This window comes from Chelon labrosus, assembly GCF_963514085.1.
Source record: "Chelon labrosus genome assembly, chromosome: 13".
NCBI lineage: Eukaryota > Metazoa > Chordata > Actinopteri > Mugiliformes > Mugilidae > Chelon > Chelon labrosus.
The window spans coordinates 14448945-14475415 of NC_140346.1; the positions used below are offsets into that span (position 1 = coordinate 14448945).

A 26471-nucleotide genomic window follows, 5' to 3' on the forward strand; every position below is an offset into this window, starting at 1 on the left:
TGTGTTAGTCACTTCTAAGTGTGTAACTTTGCTTAGTTCTATCTTAGAGTTAATATTTTGCTGTGTTTGCAAGGACTGCATTTCAGTTTTGTTGTACAATGACAACAAAGATATTCTGTACTATTGATCTATGAGAACAGCACTGCATTTTTCCTCACCTTGAGACTGTGTCATTTAATTCCTACGTGGGTGAAGTATTCAAGTCCTTCACTGAACTCCTTCTTAGAAAACACTGTATCTGTACCGTTGAACAATATCAGATCTTTCAACTACAGATTATTTCTTGTTAAAGATTACTTCAAATGCATAGTTTTGGCATTAATATAAATGAGAGCTGTGCTGCAAATGATTATCAAAAAGGCTGGTCTTTTCAAGTTTTATGTGCAAATATTTTAGGTTACCAAGTGTCACATGTACACCGATCAGGCGCAACATTATGACCACTTCCCATATATTGTGTAGGTCTCCCTTTTGCCTCCACAACAGTTGTGACTCATCAGAGAATGGACATGGGCCTTCTGAGGGTGTCCTGTGGTGTCTGGCAACACAATGTTGTTAGTGGGGGCTGAGGGGAGGGGCCTCTGTTGATGAGGCATATTCCAGTGTATCCCACAGATATTTTTTCAGTTTGGGATCTAGTGAATTTGTAGGCCAGGTCAACACCTTGTGCTGTTTTTTTGAGTTGTTCCTAAGCTGTTTTTGTGTGTGTGTCTGTGTCTGGCTGCATCCTGCTGGGGACGGCTGCTGCCATCAAGGAGTGTCATTGCTATGGGGTGGGGGTACCTGTACTGGTCTAGGTGGGTGGTATATGTCTAAGTAACATCCACACGAATGTCAGGTCCAAAGGTTTCACAGCAGAACATTGCATTGTCACAAGATGATCAATGTTATTCACTTTTCCTGTCAGTTTAATGCCGTGGCTGATCGACACATGTTTTGAAATAAAAGGGACAAAAAGCTGAAAACCAGGCCACTGGTCTCTTACCTTCATCAGAACTGAAGAGTGGCAAAACATCTTCAAGAAACTGTACAAGTCCAGTTGGCTTGTTTTCAGCTTTTTTGGATATACTTTAACCTGACTTCTATAGTTTCTATATTTTATTTTATTTTATGCGTAACAACACCAAAGCAGATTCATTGTATGTACAAACATGCTTGGCAATAAAGTCTTTTCTGATTCTGACTGACTGGGAAACTTCACAGAAATAACAAGATCATAATTTTTCTGAGATGTAATTGAATAGGAGTGGAAAGTGGAATGAAAAGGCACAAGAAAAGGGGGTTACAAGTACCTCAAAATTGTACTATAGTACTGTACTTGAGTAAATATACTAAGTTCGATCTACTGGTGCAATTTAACCCTTTAAATATGGACTACTGTCTTAATACTTTTGAAAGACATGTGATTTTATTCTGGAGAAAAGCATGTTTAATTGTATTTTATTTTTAAACAGAATAATTAAATATATGAAATAACTCACTTGCATCTTAGCTTAAAATAACTAAATACAGAAGCCACAGAGTTAATTGACACTGCGACCAAGCTCAGATTTTCATGAAATAATTCTAAACATCATGCGTAGATACAGTTAACCTTAACAGTACAGGGTCACTGGTGGCAATATGATAAAACTGACACCAGAAATGACAGTTCACCGGTTTCCTGCTTGCTTCCTTCCTGTTCTACGCATCAAATAACTCGCATACGAACACTGACGCAAACATATTACAGCAGAACTGAACGCGAGCATTGCAACTTCTGTGTTGCTTTACCTGAAACCACAGCGAGATGATTCAGCAAAAAAGTCAAGTCATTATAAAAAAAAAACACACAAAACTTTATTTGCAGTACAAAAAAGCAAAAGAAGGCAAAAATATATTAAACTTGATACAAGCATTAACAACTCAAAGTCCTCTATAAATACGTTAAAATAAATTAAAGAAATTAATTTACTAAAGATTATCACCTTTACCACTAAACAGGCCTCAAACATGTTGATGAAAAGGCGATTTTAAATAGACCCGGAACAGCGCAGCGCCTGTTCCCCTAACCAACTACGTCACATAAACACACAAAACAGCCGAGTAACGGTTCTAAAACTCTAAGCATACATACCCTAACCCTACTCTATGCTGGATCTAGCTCAGTAAGGCAAACAGACCTGGGAGCACGGTGCACGTGGATGCCAACAGGACGCTGCACATTCATAATAGTACAAAGGCGTAACAGGAAGAATTAATACTGAATGACAGAGGGGTGCAAGGAGGTGGGGTGAGAGTCCAGAAAAAATGAACGGTCATCAGAAACTGTGCTCTTGTGGGTGAGAGAGAGGAAGAAAGTCCACTAATTGGAATGTTTAAGATAATCTAAAATACTGATTTGCAAAACTTTCAGGGTTCACTTGCCACCTTGCAACTAAAGCTATGCTCACATCATTTCAGGTTACACAAATAAGTTGTAAAATAACGTCATCGCACCGCATTTAGGTCCATCTATCACTCCTGGTGAAGATGGATGCCATTCAGTGCTCTCTTTCTCCGCTCATAAACTCCACATAGCAAAGCCCAAATCGCACGTTTAACAATAAATCATGAACATGTATGTCCCACCTGGACTTTGTATTTCTTTAAACGCTCTTCATCCTCCCGTAGAGCGGTTTTAATCAAGACTCTCACTCCTGTTGAACAACGTAACATCACCTGTTCAACAACGCTACAGGCTCAACGTTTAAAAAACGTAACATTCAGGTTTGAGGCCAGCGATTCTAACAGAACCTTACAGTTATGTGGGGGGAACAAAATAATTCACGAGCTTATAAACAATACTGCTTACAGTTAATGGAAGATATCCAAAACTAAAGGATGCGCTGTGTGTTTGTCCCACCATAATCAAACATTTAGCTAACAACAGATGTCTTTGGCTTTGTCACATTCTTTAGATGCTGATACATAGATTCGTGAATCAATTGCGTCGCTGGGCACCACATCAATGGGCCGATCACACTGTAATCACAATATCTTTGTCGCGATTTGCCAAGTCGGCATACTATTTTTTTTTTTTTTTATAAACCATCAAAGGCTTCAAACATCTATCTTGATATGTACTGTTTTTGTGGCAACACACACTTTCGGTTCAGCATCACCGTGGCTTGCGTACTCAGACTGTTGACGTTTTAACCACGTAAATTGAAAAAAAAAAAAATGGAGTGTTATCAGTGAGTCGCTAGGTCTTTGTTTCCTTTGACGCCACACAGATGCAAAGAACGTCTGCGATGTCAGTCAGCTCTGTGTAATGAGGAGTGTATTTACAAGTGTCTAGTGTGTCTGTGAGTGTGTGTATTGTGTAATGCTGTGTCTGAATGTATGCGAACAGAAATGTTTTTGTGATGCAGAACGGTGAAGCCTAGAGGCAGAACCCAATAGCATCCTCGGGAACAGAGAGCTGACTGAATACGGCCAGACGTCTGCCGTTGGCTTCATTATTGCCACCGCAGGATTCAGAGCCGCTGAGCGAGCTGGCGGAGCTGCTTCCCTCCTGATCCTGGTCTGATAGAGAGGTGTAGGACAGGGATCGGGCACCCAGTGGACCCGAAATGACCCCAGCAGCACCGGGGCTCTGCCTCAGGGAAGGGGAGCCGGTCGGAGACAGCCCACATGGAGAGTAGCCCGAGTCAGGAGAAGGCAGGAATGGAGAGCGGGGGTCGGCTGCAGAGGCCTGGCCGATGGGGGGCTGGTACTGGTGGGCTGGAGAGGCCTCAAAGGCAGAGTCCATCTCCATGAAGGCATGGGAGAGAAGGTCGGTAATGTCAGCACAGGAAGGGGGAGAGGCCGACGGAGCACGTGTGAAAGGGGCGTTAGCAGGAGGGGCATGGCCAGTGAGGGCAGGCTGGAGGGTCGGCTGAGGAGCAGAGGGAAACCCAGCAAAGCTGAAGCTCTGTCTCACCAGAGGAGGTCTGTGTGAGCGGGAGGAAGAAGGTGGCTGACTAGGAATGCTTGAGGAGGAGGAAAACGATGAGGATCGAGAGAAGGAGTGTTTCTTTTCCTCCTCGTTGTTGTGGACAAAGTGACAGCGGATCCCATAGGGGCAGAAGCCAATGGTGTGAAAAGTACGACACGGCTCAGTTTTATATTTCGGATGTCTGCTGAGATCACGCAGCTCCTCTGGCCCGTGGGCAAACTGGCACTTCCCACCATACTTGCACAAGCCGTTCTCAGAGAAAGACCGACACAGTTCAGTTTTGTAGCGCGAGGAGGAGGAGGAGGAGGAGACTGACGAGGAGGCAGATGAGGAGCTAGTGTTCAGAGCAGTGGGGCTGATGTCACTCAGGGAGTTTACTTCGGTCCCGGGCCAGGTCCCCAGGCTTGTTCCCGTATTGCTGCTGCTGTTCTCCACCAAGCTGACAGAGCGCTGGGAAAGGAAGCCCGCCTTTCCCCACTGGGTGGAAGAACCAAGCTCGGAGGGTAGAAGACTTTCTGATTGCTGCCCCCATTGGCTGGAGGTCTGAAAAACACTGGCTGAGGGATCAGTGGGGAGGCAGGAGAGAGAAAATGAAGCGTTTCGGCACGGTTCACTGATGTGACCCGGCGTTCTCATGGCCAGGCTGAGGGATTGTAGTTGTCTGTTCGGCTCCCTCAGGTCCAGATTCAGTAAATGCTGTAAAAAGAACAAAGAAAAGCTCACCGTTACCTTGCGTGAATCTCAGTTAACATCCACTGATGTTTAGTCAAAGATACTTCTTTATAAACCGACATCTGTTGACATTTTACTTAGAAACTCTTTCTGAGCACTACAGAGTTAGAAGTGGCAAATGCAACACATGTGCAAAGTGTTCAGGAAGATTTACTTATTTAATAAGTACGGTCGCAGATCATTTTAATTAGCCATAACATTTTTGTTTTTTGTTTTGTTTTAAATATTGTTCAGTTCCCTCCTGCTGCACTCATCAGTAAGATTTCTGTCAAGTGCAACAGGAAATATTATTTATAATATTTAAAATTAAGCAGCTGTCAACCCCTACAGTTATCTACAGTTACATCAATACACTCACTTGCCAGCACATTGGGTCCGCACCCATTTCAGTCAGTGGGTGAGGCTACACAACAAGCCCTTTTGTGTTTAATTCAATACAGCTTAACATCACCACAATCTACATCCTTCAGAACGATAATACAGCTGAATTACCAACTTTCTTACACAGTTTCAACACAAACTGAAGATTGTAGCAGGCACTAGAGGGGGAGGGGGGGACTTAGCACAGGACTGTTATATTAAAACAAATTCATTTTCACTTGTGCATGTAATGAACCAGCAGGTGAGTGCACACACACAAACAAAACAAATCCTACTCTTAAAAACCATATATTAGTTAAAATGATCTGTTGTCACACAAGATCCTGCCAGCTTGAGTTTACCAGTAGTAATTTTTTTTTATGTGGAATGCAATGGAGTTCAAGCATACATGAAAACATTAATTATTTTTTGTTTAACATTTAAAGTTTAAAGTCTGTAAAGTCCCAGACGCAACAAAATTATACACTGAGCGTGTCACTTTGCAATATGTCTAATGTGTAGGTTTTTATTTTTTAGTAACTCTACTAATTAAAACTCAGACGTACTCATTTTGATAGGGAGCAGCATGAGATAAAAAAATAAAAATAAAAAATGAAAGTGCAAGTGAAAGTTAAGGCATAGATAAGAATTTTTTTTGATCATTTTAAAATGTGTTGTTGCAATGCGTGCTACTGTACTGTAATATATTTCCAAGTAGTAGTAGTAGTAGTAGTAGTATTAGCTCTATTCAGGTTGAACAGTACAGTAAGAGCCTTATAGTGTAACACAACTTAGTACAGTACAATGAGCTAAACACTTCTTCATGCTGCAACACGACTTGACAACTTTTACCATTGACTCCAGCCAGTTAGCTGCGGTTGTTATGATTCAACTTGTTGACGTTACGTACAGTAAATGAGACATTTTACTACAAAATATTTCTGTCGTCAGTGGCAGCGAAACAAAATATATATATATATATATATATATATATATATAAAAATAAACCTAGCTTAACGGTATATGAACAAGTCCAACTCAGTCGCTGAGCTGAGTTAGTGTAAAGTTTAACAGGCCTGGATGGAAACAGCAGCCGCAACGCTCCCACTTCGAGACAAAGTTAGCTTCGGCTCAAGATTAGCTTTCATATCAAAACAACTGATTCATAAACAGTTTAATAAATGCGCTCAAACTCGCACAAAGACATTATCTATTGCTCAAGACTGTGAGAAAAGAAGAAGAAGAAGGGAGCAAACTCCATAAAGTTAACCGTGTAGCTAGCAAGCTAACACCCCCACCCTCCGAGGCTAGCCAACTTTTTGACCCACTCTCTCCGCTTCCACTTTTCCACCTTCTGCGCTTACCTTGCACATCATCTCTTCCAGGTCGGCGAACTGGGGGTAAGATGGCATTTTGCTGAGCTATCAAAACCTTCGTCCGATTCCCGTCTGCCCCTGCGGCGATAGACGTGGGCAACTCGCTGGCATGAGTTGCTCGGAAGTTTCTGGTTGTGTACGCCGTGCTAAACAAGCCCAAGACCCGGACCACGTGTGGATTTAAAACCTAACAGAGCTGTTAGCCACTCCCACGCCTCTGTTTTCACCGAGCCCAAAACCGAGAGGGGATGTAGCAGACTCCAGGGGAAAGTTTGAGGGAAACGTTTCTAATTCCTTCACGCCAGATGCATGAAATACTCACCAGTAAATGCACTTTATTTAGCTCTCTGGAAAATTGGCCCTGCATCATGTATCATGCAACAGGCCTTTATGTATTGCAAGTGAGTTTTTCAGAAGCAAAAGTACTTAAAGTATATTTTAGATATCTATCTAACGCATCCTTTATTTATTCTTATGTTGTAGAGCACTACTAAACATGGTACAACTATATTGCTTTGCTGGAAAATATAAAAAAATAGACTATAATTCTGATTTAACTGTTGCACAAATATCACACCAATGCATATGAAAGTAAGTGCACAGTCCTTGGGTATTTCCCTATATACAGCATTCTCGTTTCATTGTATTAAACAGCTACTGTTTCTTCTCTCCTTGTTATGCGTGCCTAAAGCTTTTCAAAGCCAATTTCATTTCACTTTTACTTTTCACCTTTACTTTGCCACCTGCTCACTTCGTCAAAGAATCTGTCTCCTCCAGTGATGGTAGACGTGGTTATAAGACTACAATTGCTAATGGCATCGTGGAGATATCCGAAAGCCATATATCAAACAAACGTGGTGGGTTATACGGTTAAACATCGCTGTTTTTGGTATCCTTATTTTGAGACTGTAGCTCTAAACGTCTTGTTTCAAGTGACAAAGACATCAGGCATGTGTTAACAGGATTTTTACCCCCTCTTGGTTGGTGGAGATAAGATTTGATTTTACCCCTTCCAGACAGCTTTTACACCGATGTTTTCAAAAAAACCTGGACTAATTAACAGCTAATTAACTTAGATTTAGCAGATCAACAAAGATCTGGGATCTTAGTCAACATCTCTGCATACAAGACAATAATATTTGTGCTTTTTAAAAAAAAAAAAAAAATTACAACAAAAAATAATGGCTAATGTTAATATTCTTCCATTGCACACTACTAGTATTTGGAGAGAAGTGCGAACCTTATCACTGATACCACCAGAGGCCTTGTCTATGTGTGCAACTGAAATGCTAGCCCTGCTATTAAAAACAGTAAAGCATTTTTAATTATATTCAAGATACCTTCAGTGTTCATAAAACTCTCTTTTGGGTTAAAGTTATTGGGTAAAATTTAGGACAGATGATGATTATGTAAAGTCAGAACAATCAAGGCAGGACCCAGATAACTGAAGACAGAATAGGAATCAGAAAGACAAATACAAGTGTGTGCAGACAAACACACGCAAGAAAAGGCAGCCACAATGACAAACTAAAGAAACATGGGACGAAGACAGGAGGTCTGAACACATGGGTAGGAGAGGCAGTATGGAGACAGGCTATCCCTATGAGACAGACAAGGAGGAGCGAAGTCTTTGATTTCAAAGGTAAAGGCAGATGTGTGAAAAATTCCACCACAGAGCAGAGCCATGAGAATATCTGACAGTCTTACCCACACACAAACACACACACACAGTGTCAGACTGACACACAGAAGTGTGATCCTCCAACTTTGCATGGATACAAAAGGAAATATAAAAGAAAATGTATTTCTTAAACTCAAACTTTACATCTAAAATCCTAATTTGGAGCCAGGAAAAACTGCGCTGGGCACTGAGAGTAGACACCAAATTCCCCTACCATCTGATAAGACAGCGGGTCCCCACGAAGATAGAACTTCAAGAACACACACACAGGAAAAAAAAAAAAAAGGTCTGTCAGGAGTGAAGTTGTGACACCTCTGGGGTTGTTAGGTGAATTGTGACAGCATGTCCAGTATAGCCTGACGATCTGGCAAACAATGGCTGCAGCTACAGGGAACTGCTCTCAGTTTGTTCTGAAAAGGTTTGGAATCTCATTCAGGCAAACTGAGATTATAAACACGCATGGTTTATATACTAGCAACAAATAGTGTTCAAAATCACTGTGGGATCATTGCACATGAGTTGAATTACACTTAAAATCCCAGAAATCAGTGTTATCATTGTCTTGCCTGTAGGATAGCTCTACAGAACCACAGAAATGGTTTTAAAATGTTATCCTAAATATGAGAGTTTAAAGGGCCCAGCTGTCCTCTGACAAACAGTCTGAAACTTCTTGAATCCCACTCGTCGCTCTAAGCCCCTTCAGAAAGATGAGTTCAGCTGAGAACAAAGCCTGCCAAAAAGCTTTGTTTTGGTCCAGCCAAGTGGTTACCATTAAGTGTGTGTGTTTCTTGTGTGTATAGATGTTTGTGTGTGTTGGACAGAGGGTTTCAAGCCACCCAGCCCCCAGTATGATGTAATAGTATAGGTCCTCTCCATACGGCCTGAAGGTTGTGTCAGTCACCCATGTTTTGACTTGTATGTTTTCCGTGTGAAGCTGAACAAGCTGTCCCTCCTCACGCCATATCTGTGGTTGAAGGGGACTAAAAGGTGTTTTGGTGTCCAGGGATCTAGGCCGGGTGGAAATACGATGCCCAAGGTTCAAATGTGGACTGATGGAAAAGTTGCATCCCAATTGCAACCCTAACTAACCCGTAAGTAGTGTGCTTCCCTGATGTAGTCATGAATGCATTTGCACTCCAACTGCACTATTTGGATTCGTAGTTTGGTGGCATTCCTTTGGTTTCAAAATGGATAAAGGTCTGAACTGGTGATGCCATCATAAACACTTGGACACCACAATATCTCACATGGGTGCACATAGCCACTGTATCTAATATGCGCACTTAAGTTGTTTTCACATATTTAGAGCTGCCTTTTTGTGATCATATGGACCAATGTGCTTATAAGAAGGCCTAATTATATTACGATTGACCTTTGGCTACGTAAGACGCTGCCCTAATTAGTTCATCGTCTTAAGAGGTTGGCTCTATGTGTTTGTTTTTTTTTTTTTTTGCTCTTAGCCCATCACTGCAAGCAATTAGCGAGATGTCAACAACATGAGCTCCTAGAGGTAAGCCTTGAGGAGTCCCGTCTGTTAATTCAGTTAAGCAAACAAATGTTATCCATAAACAAGCGATTTGGTCAGCAAGTTGAGTTTACTACTTCTGGAAAGAGAAATCTTTTGGGTGAGTTGGGGATTACTGGGACTAGTGGTGGGGAGGGTTAAGGGGATTTTGAAGGAAAGAGGGGGAGGGGCAAAGAAAGGAGGTGAGAGATGTGAAAGAAAGTTCTTACTTCTTGTTGAGTCCAGCTGGGCTGGAGGACCTTTGGAACACAATGAGCTCAATGAGCTGCAGAACCAACTAACAAACTAATGGCCCGCCCTCCGCGACTCTACTCCCCCTACACACACACACACACACACACACACAGAGTGGAAATAACAGAGAATGGTGAATGGCTGGGTTAGAAGGGCTTGTTAGGAAAGAGATGGGGGAGAAGAGGAGAATGGGCAGGATTGGGGGCTATTTAGAAGAAACAGGGGAAATGAGAGGGAGAAAGAGATGGAGGCACTGAAGGTAGATGAATCAGTGGCAAGAAATGGTTTCTTCAAGACTGGATCTGCAACAAGGTTTACGCCAGATCTTTGGGATTAATCAGCCAGATGCACCGAGACGTGTCATGAGATGCATTCCTTTGCTTTGTCACATAACCTTCCTGCAGAGTCATTAGGAAAGCATGTGCTGATTCAACATCTGTTTGCTATTAGAAGAGGTTTTCAGAGGTGACATTGCACTGTGTGGAAACAGGAAATGGGACAAAACAACAAAATAATATTTGAAATATTAGACAGAGTTCATGATGATCAAATAATGCAGTGTATTTTCAGAAATGATCCAGTCTGAGAAATGTATGGAAGGACAGGAGACCCAAATAAAACATTGTCAACAGTAAATCTTTTGGCAACTTGCAGAGCAAAGCAGTGGTGTTGCAATTGGTGTGTGCTCATGCATGTTACTGAGAGATACATACACACAAACGCAAACCCAAATGTGCACACGCAAACTCTCGTGATTAAGTGAAGTCATTCCTTCACAGCCCCACACAGGCTCCTCCAGATAAGAGGTTACTATTACCAGTGAAATAATAAAGGGAAGGGAGGAGGGGTTCGTAGACCTGATGAACATCTGCTCCTCTTTTCCTCCCCTGCCTTCACCCCCTCCTCACCACCTTCCTTCTTTCACAATGTATACCCCCCCCCCCCCCCCCCCCCCCCCGCACCGCTTACTTGTGTGTGAGGGCTTGTGACTAAAAGAGAGCCTTTTGGTTTGTGTTTCACAGGGGGAGAATTGGGAAGAGGAGTTTCACTGTGAACAGTGAATGCACCATTTCTGCATGTGTGGCACATTCTTAACCAAATCTATAGTTGTTATTCTCAGTATCAAACTAACCATGCCTTGTTATTTAATCTTAGCATATCTTTTGTGATACAGTTTTACAAAAATGTATATTAACTGTTCACTTTCATCCTGAAACCCTTTAAATGAGAACACTGAAAAGATAAGCTAGTCAAAAAGGACGAAGAACTTGGAGCTACCTGATTGAAAGTCATGATAACCAGACTGATGCATGTACACTAATGTATAAAAAACATCATGACTCAGTCTTCTGTTTAATATGCCCCCAGTCCTACCCCGAGACACACATACACACACACTCCTAGAAGCACCACACAGCAGGGTTCTACTCGCAGGCCAAAGGTCATAATCTAACCTTCGACCTCTGACATCACCCCTCCTTCTCCTCCTCTCCTCCCCACTGGAATTCACTCCTGTGGATTCAATTAGGAAGCAAGAGGAGAGGAGACAGTCTAAAAACAAGACAACAGTGACAAATGTCTGCCAAAAGACCGTTGTGGAAACAGAGACAATGATTCAGGGTGGAGAGAGGAGTGATGGAGAAAACACTAGTCCTGAGCTCATTTGTTTTGCTGAAAGTGGCAAAAACATTAGTCAGTTCTGTATTGAGGCACGCTATATGACCAAAAGTTTGTGGATACATATCCCATATTTTTTGCTTTTTAATGCTTCAGACTAAGCTCCTTACTTGGAGAGTAAAAGAACTCTTAATCCTATACCAAGCCATTTTCTATCAAATTGCTATCATATAGTAATTCGTATTCTACTATTTTGTCTGTCTTAATTTTACCCTTTCTATTTTTGTTGTTATATTCTATTATTTAGTACAGTTTCATTGTTGTTGTATGAGCCAGGCCCGAAAATCAATGCGTGGTACTCATCATATTTAGGTATATTAGGGGTTGTACCGACTAGTTGACTAGTCGACTTTACTGCTGTTCCATGGGCTTTAAGCAGGAAGTCGACTAGTCGCCGATCACGTGACAGTAACAACACGGACGCCTCCAAGAAGACAGGTGAGGCGCCCAGTGGGTCATTGCGGTAAACTAGCAGCGGTTCATCAAGTGTGTGGAAATACTTCACTAAAGATGAAGCCCATTCTACCGTGACATGCAGAATATGTAAGTCAGTCCCGAAATACAACATATGTACTACTGCAATGTACACTCATCTGAAAAGTCATACGCTAATGCTAACAGAGGAACGGTCCAAATCCTCTCGACAGCCAATTTACAACTTCACCAAACGTCCTGCGGTAACAGAGAGAAGGAGGCTGCAAGTCAACAATTTTCTCTCGAATGTCTAAAGTCATTAGACTTTTAGCTGCTGTACACGGAAATTTCTATCCCAGCTACGCTATCCTGTCAAACAACACGCTATGAAGTACTGTTAACCGTTATTGACGGCGTCGATTTATATTGACTAAAAAGCGCATAGTATTGATAAGCTCATGTGTTTATTGTTCAGTTCTGTTGTGTTATTTTAGTTGACATTGTTGCTGTGGTTGTAGAGCGTGTTTTTCTTTCTTTTGTTTTTGCCGAGCTAGAGTCACATATTACAAGTGTCAGACTGACAGTGGCGTTGACGTAGTCTAAGGCCGACAGTAGCCCGCGTTCAAGCTTCAGTAAATTTGATATTCAGGTCAACAACATAGGCCTATTTCATTGTTGCAAAGCATTACCTTCCAGTGTGTTTTTTTATATGTGACGTCATCGACTAGTCGACGTCGACTCACTTTCACCACGTATTAGTCGACTATATTGTCTGAGTGTTTTACATGTTCAAGAGGGTGTAGTGTAATTTATGAATCAGTGATAATCAGCTAATAGGAGGTAGCAAGACATATCTTAGTGAGTGTTAACAGATTCTGTAAAGGTGTCTGATAAGTTCACATTGTTTGGAAATGACTTGGAGACAGAAATAGGGTAGGAAACAAATATTTACATCCTGTTTCATGAGGATTACAGTGGGAGCTTGGTCGTAGCCCATTTGCTTCATTCTACTGCCCACTGCTGGATTAAAGTGTGATTACAGAAATCAGCGAAATCACTATAGACGGCCAATATGTCACCTCCTCCACACAGGGAGCTCATTATAAAATACTAAATATATAGAATGGTATTGAAAAGTTGCCCAGAAAGGTTTTTAAAGTGTATTATAATCATAAGATCACACCTGTGCCCCAATGAAGCTATGCAGACACTATACACACAATTTTATGGATTTCTTTAAGGACTTAATGTTGATAAACTTTGATCTAGACGTTGCAGCAAAGAGTATCTTATATTGTTTTTTATTAATTTATGCATATGTCTAAAATTAGTTTGCTTTCACAGTGTATTCAGAAGAATTTCTGTGCTACGACCTGTTTGTCTGATTGACCAGCAGGGGGGGTTGTTGTGCCATTTTATGTTAAATTAGGTAGACTTGACTACTGAATGGGTTAGCTTCATTGGGCTAAACCAGTTGCCTTGCAGAGTAATGAGAAACAGCATCTGCTCTCCATCATGTATGGAGATTTACTTTCTCATGTCTATGTGTGTACTTTTCCCACATGAAACAGGTGCATTGTTTGTGACATACTGAAGGAATAAGGCCATTAAGCCAGAGCTCAACTTGCTCAACTTCTTGTCCCTGGAATCCAGCCAGGCACCACTGCCTGTGTGTGTGTGTGTGTGTGTGCTTGTGTTGTGTGGGTATTAAGCAACAGTTCCTGGAGATCCTCTTGAACCCCAAACAAAACAAACTGCCAAATCTTTGTTTCGATAACAGAGGGCTGGTATATCGCTTTGTGTATTTTTCAGCCTTGTGCGTGACCAGAAGGAGCAACAGTGACTTAAAGTGCGCTGCATTCGGGCAACATATCTGGAATATGATCAGTGGCTTCCTCTGGAAGATCATTTATCCAAAGCTCCAGTTTTACTATCTTTGATCAGGTCTTTGCTAAAGCTGTGAGGAGTTCATTTCGATGAGAGGAAAAAATTATATAAAATCAATATTAAAAATATAATGAGCCAGACTGAGAGACGGAGAGAGATGGGGAAGCAGAGAGGAGAAAAGCTAATAATTAGTTTTACTTGGATCACGTAATCCATTTGTGTGTAGTAAAATAAGATAGCCAAAAAGCATTTTTGTGAGATACCTTTATAATATTGTACTTTAAAGTAAACTTTTTGTGTTATCATGGCTGACCTTTGGAAAAAAAAACAACGAATCCTGCCAAAAGAGACTGCAAAAAATATTTGCATCTCAGTAGAAACATTTACTTTGTAAAATCTTAGGGATTTTCTTTTGTAATTATATCACACAGCTGACATTTGTCAGACAGAGGAACAAGGTCTCTAACGCAAGAAGAGTACAGAGTGATGTCGAGTGTTTGGATGCTGTAGAGCAGCCAAATGTGGAACGAACGTCATAAGGAGTGTGTTGTAACCTTTTTGTTTACTGAAGCTCTTAGAAGAGGAACACAGATAAAAATACCACCTGCTAATCTGCAATGTCAGATGTTTTTGTGCACTAAATTCCCCAAGATATTCTTCCTTTGGTTTACGGGTTTTATTGGCAGAACTGATGAGGAAATCACAAATAATGTCACATAATCAAATTTATAGTTTCTGTGACGACCAAAAGAGAGCAGGAATGTTTGATGTTTGAAATGGCCCTGGGAAAACAATGTTTAATCCTCTCAGATCTCAGCAGCTCCTTTGGCGATCTGATGAGATGAAACCACTGCGATAATGACGAGATGATTGGTGTGCTTTCTGCTTATCAGATTACCTCTAATAATGTGTGTGGATGACTCAGTCTGTAAATACGCAGTCCAGGAATGTGGATTGAATTTCTGAAGTCACAAATATTTCAAGCTCACCAAAGGGTTTAAAGATCATCTTTTGGACAAATGTTTATGTTTACTAATGCCTCTTTAGAGTGGGTTTCATAGTAAATGGCCAAATCACAGACAATATAATAATCATGATGTATGATACCTTTACAGTCCTTAGAGTTGTAACATAAGAAAGTGCAACATATGAGAGTGTGTTTGCATGCACATTCCTTCTGTCTGTATAACACTGGATTTAAGTGTTTACACTGTCTTAAATCTGTGTGACGCTCATGCGGTCAAGGTGAAACAGAATTTGTGTATGTTATCAGCGTGTTTATGCATAGTTGTGTGTGCTTCTCAAAGTTTGACCTGACCCCTTTCCCAGACAGAAGTAGGGCAGCAGGTTTTCTGTCAGGATGTCTGGAGTATAATTCACCTGTGATTTTTCACTCCCATCGCATTCCGTTCCCCGTTCATGTCAGTACGCTACGGGTTGTTGTCAACGTATTCTTTGTTGTAGGAGTACAGCTGTAGAAGTAGATGATGGGTGGGTGTGTGCGTCAGCGCTCTGCGTATGTCTCCATGTGGCTAAATGTGTGCCAGAAGATGATTCCCGGTCTGTATATTCTCACTTTTGTGCTCATCCAACGGTATCCAGGCAACAGGTCATAATATTGATGAGCGTGTTTGATCAGAGGGAAATTGATGGATCTTGAGCCGCATTCGAAATGACGTGTTCCACTCTCTTTTATTTATATGTTGGTATCCCAGAAACTGTGTTATAAAAACAGTCCTTTCTGTCGTTAGCAGAATAGAATAGAATAGAATAGAATAGAATAGAATTAGACTTTATTGATCCACAAGGGAAATTGTTTGGTTACAGAAGCTCAGTTGTAAATACAAATAAAAAAAATAAAAAAAACACTATTGAAAACCACTAGTAAAAAGAAAAATAGCATAAGATAAAAAAATAAAATAAAATATTATAAGCAAACAATTGTATATATGCAACTCTACAAGAAATAGAAATAGAAGTAAATATACACTGTATACATAGGAATAGAATAGAATAGAATAAAACAGACGATTACATTGTACACACAATTGTCATTTAAGTTAATTGATGCTGCAAAAATAAAATAAACAACAAATTACATAACATAAAAGTAAGTAGCAATAAAGTAGTGAACAGCATGAACAACGTCAAGCTGTAGTAGATGCAGAGTGCAACAGCTCAAGTGTGCAGAACAGCAACAGGGGCAATATGGTTGACTAGCAAGTGTTGAATACATTACAAATGGTGTGCACAGTATGGACCGTGTATAACAGTATAAACAGAGATGAACAGAAATAAATAGCGCAGACAAAACAGCTGTAGCACAATCTTTGAAAAAATACAGCATGGGTGAATGTATTAGTCTCTGTACACTGAGGTTAAAGTTACAATGGCTGGGTTGGAGATAAAGACACTGAAGATCATTCCCAGACAGTTGCACAGAACAGATGGGAGTTAGATAGATAGATGGATAGACAACTTTATTGATCCCTTTGGGAGGTTCCCGCAGGGAAATTGACATCTCCATCGCATACAGCACTGTCAGACATACATGTACACAAATTGTATAGAAAACAGTGAATAAACCCCAAATACCCAACACCCAGAAAAGAATAATAATAATAATGGATCTGTATATCATATAACTTCTTGGTGTCATAGTGCAGTATTTGTGTGTATGTGAAGTAAGTTTGTCAGGCAGCTTGAGGGGCAGTCGGTCAGTTTGTGAGGGGTGTTTGGTGGATTGATTCAGAGCGGTTATAGCTCCGGGGAAAAGCTACTTTTTTTTTAGCCTGGGGGTGAAGGCCTGCCAGAGGGAAAGAGTTCAAAAAGATGATGGGGTGGACGGGGTCCTTGCGGAGGCTGGTAGCATTCCCAAAGCAGCTTGAGCTGTAGATTTACTCCAGGGCTGGCAGATGAATCCCAATGAGCTTCTGTGGGCTGGAAACGACCAACGGAAGCAATTTCCTATCAGCTGCTGTACAGCTGTGATACCACACAGACATGTTGGGTTGCTCTGAGGACGGCTGTGGCTCAGTAGCTCGAGCATGTTGCCCGCAAACCAAAGGGTTAGTGGTTTAATCCCTGGTACAAGGGCCACATGCCACAAATGTCCTTGAGCAAAACACTGCACTAAAAAGCACTAAGTACATATACATAAAGCACTATGGACTCTCTGTGGTGCTTAAGTAGAAAGTCGCCTGAATCTGGTGCATTAGGTTAGAAGAAAGCTAGGAAAGGGTTTGGAAAAGCAATACTGGGCAGGTGATTGGACAACCTATGATAAGCTGACTTTTACCAATCTGATCAACCAAACATAGGAGATTGCTGAGAAGGACATACAACTATCACAGTCTGATCAGCAAGCGAGCAGTCAGTGAGGCTAGCTAAGTAGCCAGCATGGCCTTGGTCGTCAGTAGCTCCTCACAGGTCGCTGATTGGTCCACACGTATGCGGGAACAATCACAAGTACATAGACTGAATCCTTCCAGGCTGGATTGTTCATGATCTTGCGTAACTTAGAAGAATCCAACATTTTTCAGGGTCACCAGGAGAACCAGTCATTGAAAGGTTTTATGTACTTGTGCTGCAGGGCTTGTGGACCATGTGAGATCTTCTGAGGTGAACATGCCCAGAAGCTAGAGGGTGGATGGGGCTCTGTACGCATGGGTGCCTGTACTTAAGAGTTATAGTATAGGACAAGTAGGGACTCATTCTCACCGAGTGGAAATTCAGGATCTAGTTGTATGATGTTGCAAGATGAGATTTGCTGGTGGAGATTGGAGGTGAGCTCGCTGGGCACAACACTTCTGAAGTTGGAGTTTAGTCTACAGGTAGATTGTCACGTACTATACTGTATTTTCCCTGTCCCTCGTGAGTGTCCCACATTTAGGTGCCCGTTTCCTTCACTGATACTTACAGTTACACGAGTTTGTTTGTACTTCCCTGTGGTTCGTATTGTTTCATTATGCAGGTTTTGTGTGTTTATGTGAGTGTAATGGGAAGTGTTTCTGCCAAACGTTTTACTGTGCCAACTTCCCCGTAGTTTCCATGATTTGTACCAGCCTGCGAGTCTACTCGTGTCTTTGAAAGAGAGAGATGATAAAGCAATTATTTTCATGGTGTCACGATCTTAACGAAAGTGTTGCCTCTGAATTGAACGTGTAGAACAAACACTCACGTGACTGCTGGACTATACAAAAAAAATGCTGGATCACACAGAATGGCCTCGGTCTGTCACTCTCATCCAGAATTTGTTTGCATTGTAGTCTTCATGAGGCACCCATTACAATATATGTCACTGACTTCCAAAAGCTCTTATTATTCATAATGTGTCTTGAGTTTAGCTTAAATTTAGCTGAGATATTTTTTGACAAAGATGAATAACTGACCTCAACTTCATGACAACATTGCTACTACTGTGACCTTGTCTCTGCTAGCTACTTCACACAGATTCATTTTGTAATCACTAAGTATACCATGGGGTAGAAGTTCAGGGAAGTTAGTCGGGTCGAAAAAAAACAATGGAGTTTTACATTGGAGATTTTGATTTCTTCAACAGTGGCCCAACATCTGTCGCAACAACAGTGACAGCAAATCTACCCAGCTTGTTCCAGAAAGGCATAACCCATAGCGGTGTGCATACAACGCACACCAGACCTGCAATCCTCATGAATTAATAAGTGTTGCAGTATCACACCAAAAGTTCTGTTCTATAACCCTGATTTAATGTTGATTATTGTCACCACTGCGCTGGAAGTCCTCCATTTTCACCTAAATTCGGAACTTTCCGTTAACCAAGATGTTTTTGAGCTTAAACCTAAAACAAAACATCGGCAAAAAATGTCTGTGATTTCTATTATCTGTGCTATAGTTTGTGCTGCCATTAAGAGTGAGGATTCGGGAAACGGTTGCACAAAATGGATGGGAGAAGACTTGCTGTCTTGTAATGGTAGCATGCTTAAGCGGTGACGGAAATTACCAAACACATATTCCCATTCCGTTTGTGTTGCTTGGGAGTGTCTTGGGCTGACGCGACTGTCTGTCTCCTAGACATTACAGCCAGACTAATGATGTAAACGATGGTGATGGTGAATGATACATACGGTTTATGTGTGGGTGGTTAAAGGTGAGGCCATGTTCTCTTGGGGGCAATACAGTGGACAGAGAGCACGTCAGATAACAGCCACTATGAACACCAGTCAACCCCATCAGTTTCTTCCTGTTTTTAACCAATGTTCATGGACTTGTTGTTAGGCGGCTCACCAGACACTCTGCCCAGCGTCATCAGATGCTCTGGTTCCTCTTTTTTTTTTTTTTTTTTACAGTCGTCAGTACCTCTAAACCACCTCACACAACAAGTCACTTCCCAAAAGTGAATTGTTGTGTACGTACGCAGACAATAGATGTACCCAGTTTCCTGTTTGAGCCGTAGCAGTCCAGAACCACATGTGGTTGACTTGTGTACCAGCGTCTTTTGTTCGCGTGAACCTGTGATTTGTTGACCACTGCCTTCTTGTGGGCTTGCAAAATCCCAGTGGGAGACAACTGGTGGATGGGAGGATGTGGGGATTTTCATTTACTGTATGTAACTTTCTAAATGCCACACAACAAAAAGTAATGATTTCAGGGTTATTATTGTAAAGACGAACATGGAATTTGATTGTTGGTTTTGGAGTTGGCATGTGACAAAATCATTCAGTTGTGTCAACCAGCTTTCAACCGCATCTTGTGGTTTTCTTCAGCAAATTTCTCTTCAACAATTGTGTGGTCAGGTGTGGGGGTGATGAAGGTGATGTAGGTGACTGAAGCTCACATGAAAAGACATGAAACTGTTTAATGTGCTGATGGATAGGGTGAGCTGGTCAACTTAAGTTAAGAAGATTTTTTTCATCATATATACTGTACATGTGGTGCATTTATCTCATATGTTCTCCATTTATGTCATGTTTTCTCCTCTCCTCTGTCTCCATGATGCTTATTTTCATAAGAAGGAATTCTGCTGGTCTCGGCACTGGTAGTGTCACTGTGGTATGTATACCTGGGAGGGCAGCCAAGGCTAAACACACATATGCCATATCCATTCCTTTCCTTTTAATAACCAAACTCACCACGCACACACACGCACACCTTGCTAACCACTTCATTTTCAGCCCACCTGTCTAAACATTGCATTGTGTATACAGTATGTGTGTACTCGTGTGAGCAATTCCTCACAAAGAGGCCAATTGTCCTCCAGGCTGCGACGTGTGTGCTGTGTCATGAAACGGCTCGGCGGCTGCGGGCCCGGTGCTGATTTTAGCTTAAAACTAAAACACGGGACCTAAAATAATACAGCCACTGACAAGAAGCAGCTGAGCCATAATACTGCCTCCTCAGCATTGTGGCTTTGGTGTCCTAAGAAGCAGGAAGTAAACCAAGTAGTTTTGAAATTTTGACACCACCCGGAAAATATTGTCATCAAGTGGAAAAACAGTATATTGTCTGCTGCAGTGATTGAGCAAGTTGACATCGGACTGGAAAGTGATAAAATTGTAACATATTTGAAGGTATGAACGCACCAAACCAACATCAAAGGACTACCGGCAATGTAGGTCTACTACTACTTCATTTGTGTATCTGAATGTTCAAATTCAACATGCGAAATCGTCTTAAAAGATATCAATAGAGGGCCTGTTGGTGCCAATGGTGCAAGACACACTACAAAACCTAGGGCCAAAGAGGCACATCCATAGCCCGCCACTGGCAAACATCCGACCATCAGGTTGGTGTGTCATGGCCTTAACTTATAACATCATTCAGTATGGTATACTGCATATTCCATTTACATTCAGGGACTCAGTTAAATTAGGCCGTTCATCATAACTAACGTAAGGCCAGCCATGAATGATTCTTTGGCCTTTTAACAGCAGTAGACACAAACTTGTAAAGTTGGTACAGTAAAAACAAAACGTTTCTCATCCAGCATATACAGAAGAACTTTAGCGTTCTATTTTTTCATTTTCATTCATATTTTTGAGCACCTGATAAGGCAAATGTACAATTAATATTTGACCTGTCTAGTTTCTAAAGATTTTACCGTGTTTATCATCAATTTGCAAACTTTGTCGATGTGCAGTTTGTTGCTCAGCAGGTAGCACACAGTGGATTATCAGACCTTGCATGAACAACATTGTCAGATCTCAAGTGGCCAGCTTTAAGTGCCTGTTTTCACACCTGGCTTTAAAATGCGTTTCCACATCCGTCCTCAACCAACGCTAGAGATGAGATCTCAGTTTCGGGCTAGGTATGCAAATAAACACCATCATCAAATTTGACAAAGAAGAATTTTGCAGCCTGTAAAGTATCTCGACCTAACGCTCTGTTAACCACATACAGCTATATGTTGTGTCTGCGTCATGGGGAAGTGTTACATATTCTAGGACAAGGTGTGAAGTCTCACGAACCCACACATAACAAGTTAATATTTATTTATTGATCTCCCCCGTGACGTTGGTTATTTCAGAGACCGCACAAAGGTCAAATTATAACTTGAAGCCTTCATATTTTCATATGCGCTATAATTTCTCCGATGTGCTGTTTGAAGCAGTGATGGAAAAATCTCCTGTAATAAAGGTAAATAAAGACACCGCTCATTCTTTAGGAAATAACTTAAGTCCACGTGGCTCCTTATCAGTCAGCAGGATCGCATCAATAATTAACTACATGCTGATATTTTTTTTAAACGACGGAATCACACACAGTGTATTCATATTCATTATTTTCATTTATTTATTCTTGTTTACTTGGTTAACAACTACAACTACGGACGAAATATTTTAAAAGGTTCTGCTGAATAGGCACTCGATGGTTAGACCACAATAATAAGACACTAAAACGCTGAGGAGAGCTGAGGAAATGTACTCTGGTGAACCGACCACTCTCTGTGGGTTTGTCACTTGACCCTTTTTATATTAGAGATATTCATTTTAAAATAAAAATATTGATTATACGGCTAAAATGACAGGTTTTAGGAGATATTATTATGTTGTCATTAATGTATAACCATCGGTAACTGTGTTTCACCTTGTAAGCCCTTCATATTTACTTAGGGAGTTGGTCAACTTCTATCAGCTTCTACAGTAGCCCAGAATGGTCAAACATTGGCTTTCGAGAGGGCTTTGTGAGCCTTTACACTGACATGGCAGCTTCAACTTGATGACGCTATGGCCCCAGCGGGAAGACACCACAGATTTTCCCAAACACTTAGAAAGGGAGAGATAATGGTTGCACTCTGCAGTGTCACCACTAGTGGCCACAAAATCTGACACACAGGTCCTTTAAGACGTAAGGCTATAGGCTCCTACTCTGTACTTTGACTTATACTGACTTTAGAAAGTGAAAAATAAAAACTGCTTTTAAATGTTACCAAATAATCATAAGTTACTGAGACAAAAAGATTAAATAAATCATGACTATTTTGTCTTATGCTTGGGCCAGAAAGACCAGAGGGTAACACTTACCAAAATTGGTTTTAGACTGACAAAATACATCATTATACGGTCAGAATTAATATTATTCAAAGTTTATAGTGAAAGTATAAATGTTAATTGAAATACAGGCCCTGTAAACAATGACCAAACTAGGTCTCACCTCAGCCGATGTTTGACGCGTTAAGTCATTTGGCCTGTGACACTGAAAGCTGTTTTTATACTGACATGCAGGTCATGCATCTGTTGTTAATAAACACACTAACACAGTGCTAATTTAATTTCATACCAAAGCGAGAAAGGGACATTAAAAACAGGAAGCGTGTAGTCTAAAAGGAGAAGTACTGAGGGTGCGTATGAACAGGAAGCGTGCAGTGAACATGTATGGGCCAGCCTGTTGTGAAAGATCTGCTTTAATAACACAAACAGATGTGAAACCGTCTGAAGGGACTTTCTTCTTCTGCCCAACACCCCGATGCAGACGATCAGACCAAGCTACACAGTCTAAACAAGGGTCTGACAGTGTTGGCTTTAGGGCAAAAAGCTAAATTTAAATTGGATTTATTACACTTACTCACTTGTGTGTCATAATACGGACCTGGGAGATGTTTTTATGCTATGAGTTGGTTCTCTGGGGTTGGAGAGAGGCCGAAGAGGGGCAGGAAATGTGGAGTAGATATAAAGTCAAGAATTCATATTAATCCTTCAAGAACAATAAACAGACTGTAGTACATTCGCTCCAGCGAGCTTATCGAGATTCAGACTACCAGAATGTGGTCAGACAGTAAAAAATAAAATGTTACGCACATTTACAGGTTGTGACTTTTTGATATTTGGTGATTTTTGGCAGAAAAGAAAAGAATTCTTTCAAGCCACCATGTCAGTGAACGCTATAGTCAAGAATATAAGGAAAAAGGGCAATGTAATAGGAATGGAGGTGTGATTTAGATGCAAAGTAGCTTGAGCTGAGCTTAACTTGAACCTTTTCTCTACACAAGTTACGTTAATGGAACGTTTTCTTGATAATGTAATTTCACAAAATACATTCATTCAATTACCAATGATTTAAAAGAAAGAATAAATTACTTTTGTTGTTTATCTTGTTCTAAAATCTGAGATCCCCTGTCCTGCAACTAAAGAAACATTTTCATTAGTGTGAGCTGAATTGTCTTGTGTGAATATAGTACTATACTTGTGTTGATAGACCGACTCAGTCAGGCTCCGTAGGCCATGGTTCATAGCCAGAAGGCTGCAGTCTACGTTTTCATATTTGCAACACGGCCCAGAGGGGTTGCTTCTGCTTTTCAGATAAGTGCGCTCAAACTCAACTAGATTCACTTCTCGTTCTGTAAAATAGGAAGGTCGCGACGATTACATTATAGCATATGTAATAACTATTTTTGTATTTGAGTACATCATATGCTTTACAAACTGGCGCTCATGACTTCCTCCGCTTGCATGCTTTGTTAGCATGAATAGTAACTTGTGTTTTCCAGATTCCGTACAAGAGAAGCAAAACTGACTTTGCACTTAAATGCAAAGCACATGGTTCAAAATCAAAACAACATTTTAGTATTCAAATGTGGTGAGCTCCCCCCGAGGCCTTTCTGAGAAGGGGTTTTCAAGACTCGTCTGAAAGGTAGCAAATGTCGTTCCTGTGAATCGGAAACACAGTTGTCAAGAAATTCTCTGCGTCTACCTCTAGTGTCAGATCAGACCAGCCAGTGAAAGTAAAAGCAGAGAGAGAGGAAGAGTGGAGTGAAAGGAAAAGAGAAGTGGCCAGGAGGGCTTGCAGGGAGGGGGGGATTTAGGGAGTTTTTCTGCCTTCGCAGAGTTTGCCAAATCCTCTCCCCCTCCCTCCTCCCCTGTCTCCTCCCCCTGTTCCCTGTGTGTTTGCGTCACAGGCGTGAAGTTGGAGAAAAGGAGGACAGGAGAAGGAGGAGGAGTGGGAGGAGGAGGAGGAGGAAGAGTGGACTGAGGTCTGTAGCCGAGGAATGTGGCAGAGAGAGAGAACATGGCTATAAAAGGATAGCACTTCCCCTCTGCTGCTGTGAGGTCACTACTCAAATATTTCCTCCTTCCTTCCCTTCCAAGTCAGACTTACTGACGCTGCTATTTCTCCTTAACTTCTCTGGATCTCTCCTGGGCCCTTCTCTCGCCCATTTCTTGCTAAATAAGTAGGAAACTATGTAGGTCAGATTTAGGAGGTTTGTTTGTTTTGGTGCCCTGACAGATTAATTCATATGCGTGGCAGGTTACGGCCTTTAAACACAGTCTATAATGTTTCTCTGGACTTCATAAAAAGTTTGATTCTGTCAATTTTAATCTTTCAGCTGGACTAAGTACATAAGACGCTGCTATTTAATTAGGGGAAAATAATCACACAAAATAATCACACAGGAAGTCTTGCAATCACTGTCTGCTGTTTACATAAAGAAGGTAAGGGGCCAGTATCAGTATATCCAAAGATCAAGCATAATTTAAAAGGGTCAGTTTGAATCTATCCAAAGCAGGGGTTTCTTATTTTAACAACCCAACAATATATATTTTCCTAAATCAATTAGAAATGCATATATATTTGTAAGTGATCTTTACCGCTACGTACTTTTGTCAGCTATTCAGATCTCACCTCTACCCACTACTACACCCAACTGTGCCGAAGGCCATGGCCCGGTTCTCTGTTTCGCCCCTTCTCCACTCCACTCCATAACACATAAAAGTGAATCATACCGATGAGTACTCGGTCTTCACTCGTTAATCATCACAAGACGTTAATCATCTGCACAACGGCGAGCGTAACATCTCAAGCAGTAGAGGGCAGTAACACGACGTCGAAATGTATGTGTACGCTAGTAGAGGTGTACAACGTGTGACCTTCAGACCTGCCGCTCTCTTGTCTTTACAGATTCTGTCGGCCCTGCCACCTTTCTGTCGGTGTCTGATCATGATGTCCGTCAGTGGCTTTGTAAAGTCGTCACTCTTGTTCAGGGGTGTTTTTCGGAGGAGTACTGGGACAAAGCTCAAATGAACGTTTTCTAAGTATTGCAAGGTGCATTAACCCCTTGGATTTTTATCTTTTTTCCAAGAAAAAAAAAGGTTGTGTTTTTCAGTGACCCAGTTGGTAAAAGAGAACTTACATAACGTACTTCGTCATTCTCTGAATGGTTGACGAAGGTTTAGGGTTGAAGGATTACTCAACCGCAAGGCTTAATCCGCTGGTTATGACAGAGAGGGGAGGGAGGGAAGGAGTGGTTTTGAGGAGCTGTAAGAAAATCAAGGCTTAAATCTGACTGAGTATACACACTGAAGTATGCACACACACACACACACGCGCACACGCACAGACACATTTCGCTGGTAGGAATGTGTTAGTCTTGATCTATCCAGTGTTGGTTGCAGATTGCCAAGGGCTGAAAAGTTCCAATCGAACCGGCCTGACCAGCTGCAAAGCTGACAGCAGACTACTGACATAAACATATTACCTCGTGACAAGAACAAATTTAAACTCGTCCCTACTTAAAATATTTTCCAAGTGAGTTCACCAAAGTTTGAGCTAGAGTTTCAGCAAGTCAAGGCTTTAAAAATATTTAACTACGACCCATTTAGGCCTTTAGAGCTTAGTTATTCTGCGATTCACCTTTCTGTCACAGTGAATGAGTGCTTGTCATGTCCTATTGAAACTATTGCTTAAGAGCCTTCGGATAAGCGTATCTGTCAGTCTCTTTCTTACCTTTAGACCACATTATATGTAATTGCGTTAACAGATCTCCACCCAGGTTTGAAGGTGTGTGTGTGTGTGTGTGTGTCTGTGTGTGTGTGCCGGGAGTTTTTCTATCCACGTGGGGACTGACTAGTTTTTAATTCTGGACTCCACAATGTTTTTGTTTTAGAGTTAGACTTTGAAGTTTGAATGTTAGTGTTATTTTAAGGTAAGTCTCCCGGAAATGCACGTCTATTTAAATTCTTTCAAAAGTGATCTAATTGTGTATGTGTGTGTGTGCTTGTGTGCCCTTGTGTGTGGTTTGTGCACAGTGCCCAGGACCAGGTGATCGGCTTTGACAGCAGCGGCTTTGTGGTAGATCATTGACAGAACAGTTCCGTAGAAGGCAGCAATGGTTTTGTCCTATGTTAAAAAGGCAAAGGTTGTAATGAGCTATGC

General features: G+C 41.3%; 1 protein-coding gene across 1 annotated transcript; it reads right to left on the bottom strand.

The window, feature by feature from the left end:
* Window positions 1-1476: 1476 nt before the first annotated feature.
* Window positions 1477-6562, bottom strand: LOC311498541 (mRNA decay activator protein ZFP36). The gene is made up of 2 exons (XM_084559177.1): window positions 6415-6562; window positions 1477-4654 (listed from the first exon to the last, which is right to left on the bottom strand). The coding sequence occupies exons 1-2, from the start codon at window positions 6460-6462 to the stop codon at window positions 3404-3406; spliced, it is 1299 nt and encodes a 432-aa protein (XP_084415303.1). The 5' UTR covers window positions 6463-6562; the 3' UTR covers window positions 1477-3403.
* Window positions 6563-26471: the final 19909 nt, after the last annotated feature.

Excerpts from the sequence above, each read along its gene's own strand:
- LOC311498541 (XM_084559177.1), bottom strand. The coding sequence starts at position 6,462 with ATGCCATCTTACCCCCAGTTCGCCGACCTGGAAGAGATGATGTGCAAG. Across the intron at positions 4,655-6,414 it reads TGGAAGAGATGATGTGCAAG|CATTTACTGAATCTGGACCT; the intron begins GTAAGCGCAGAA and ends TTCTTTTTACAG.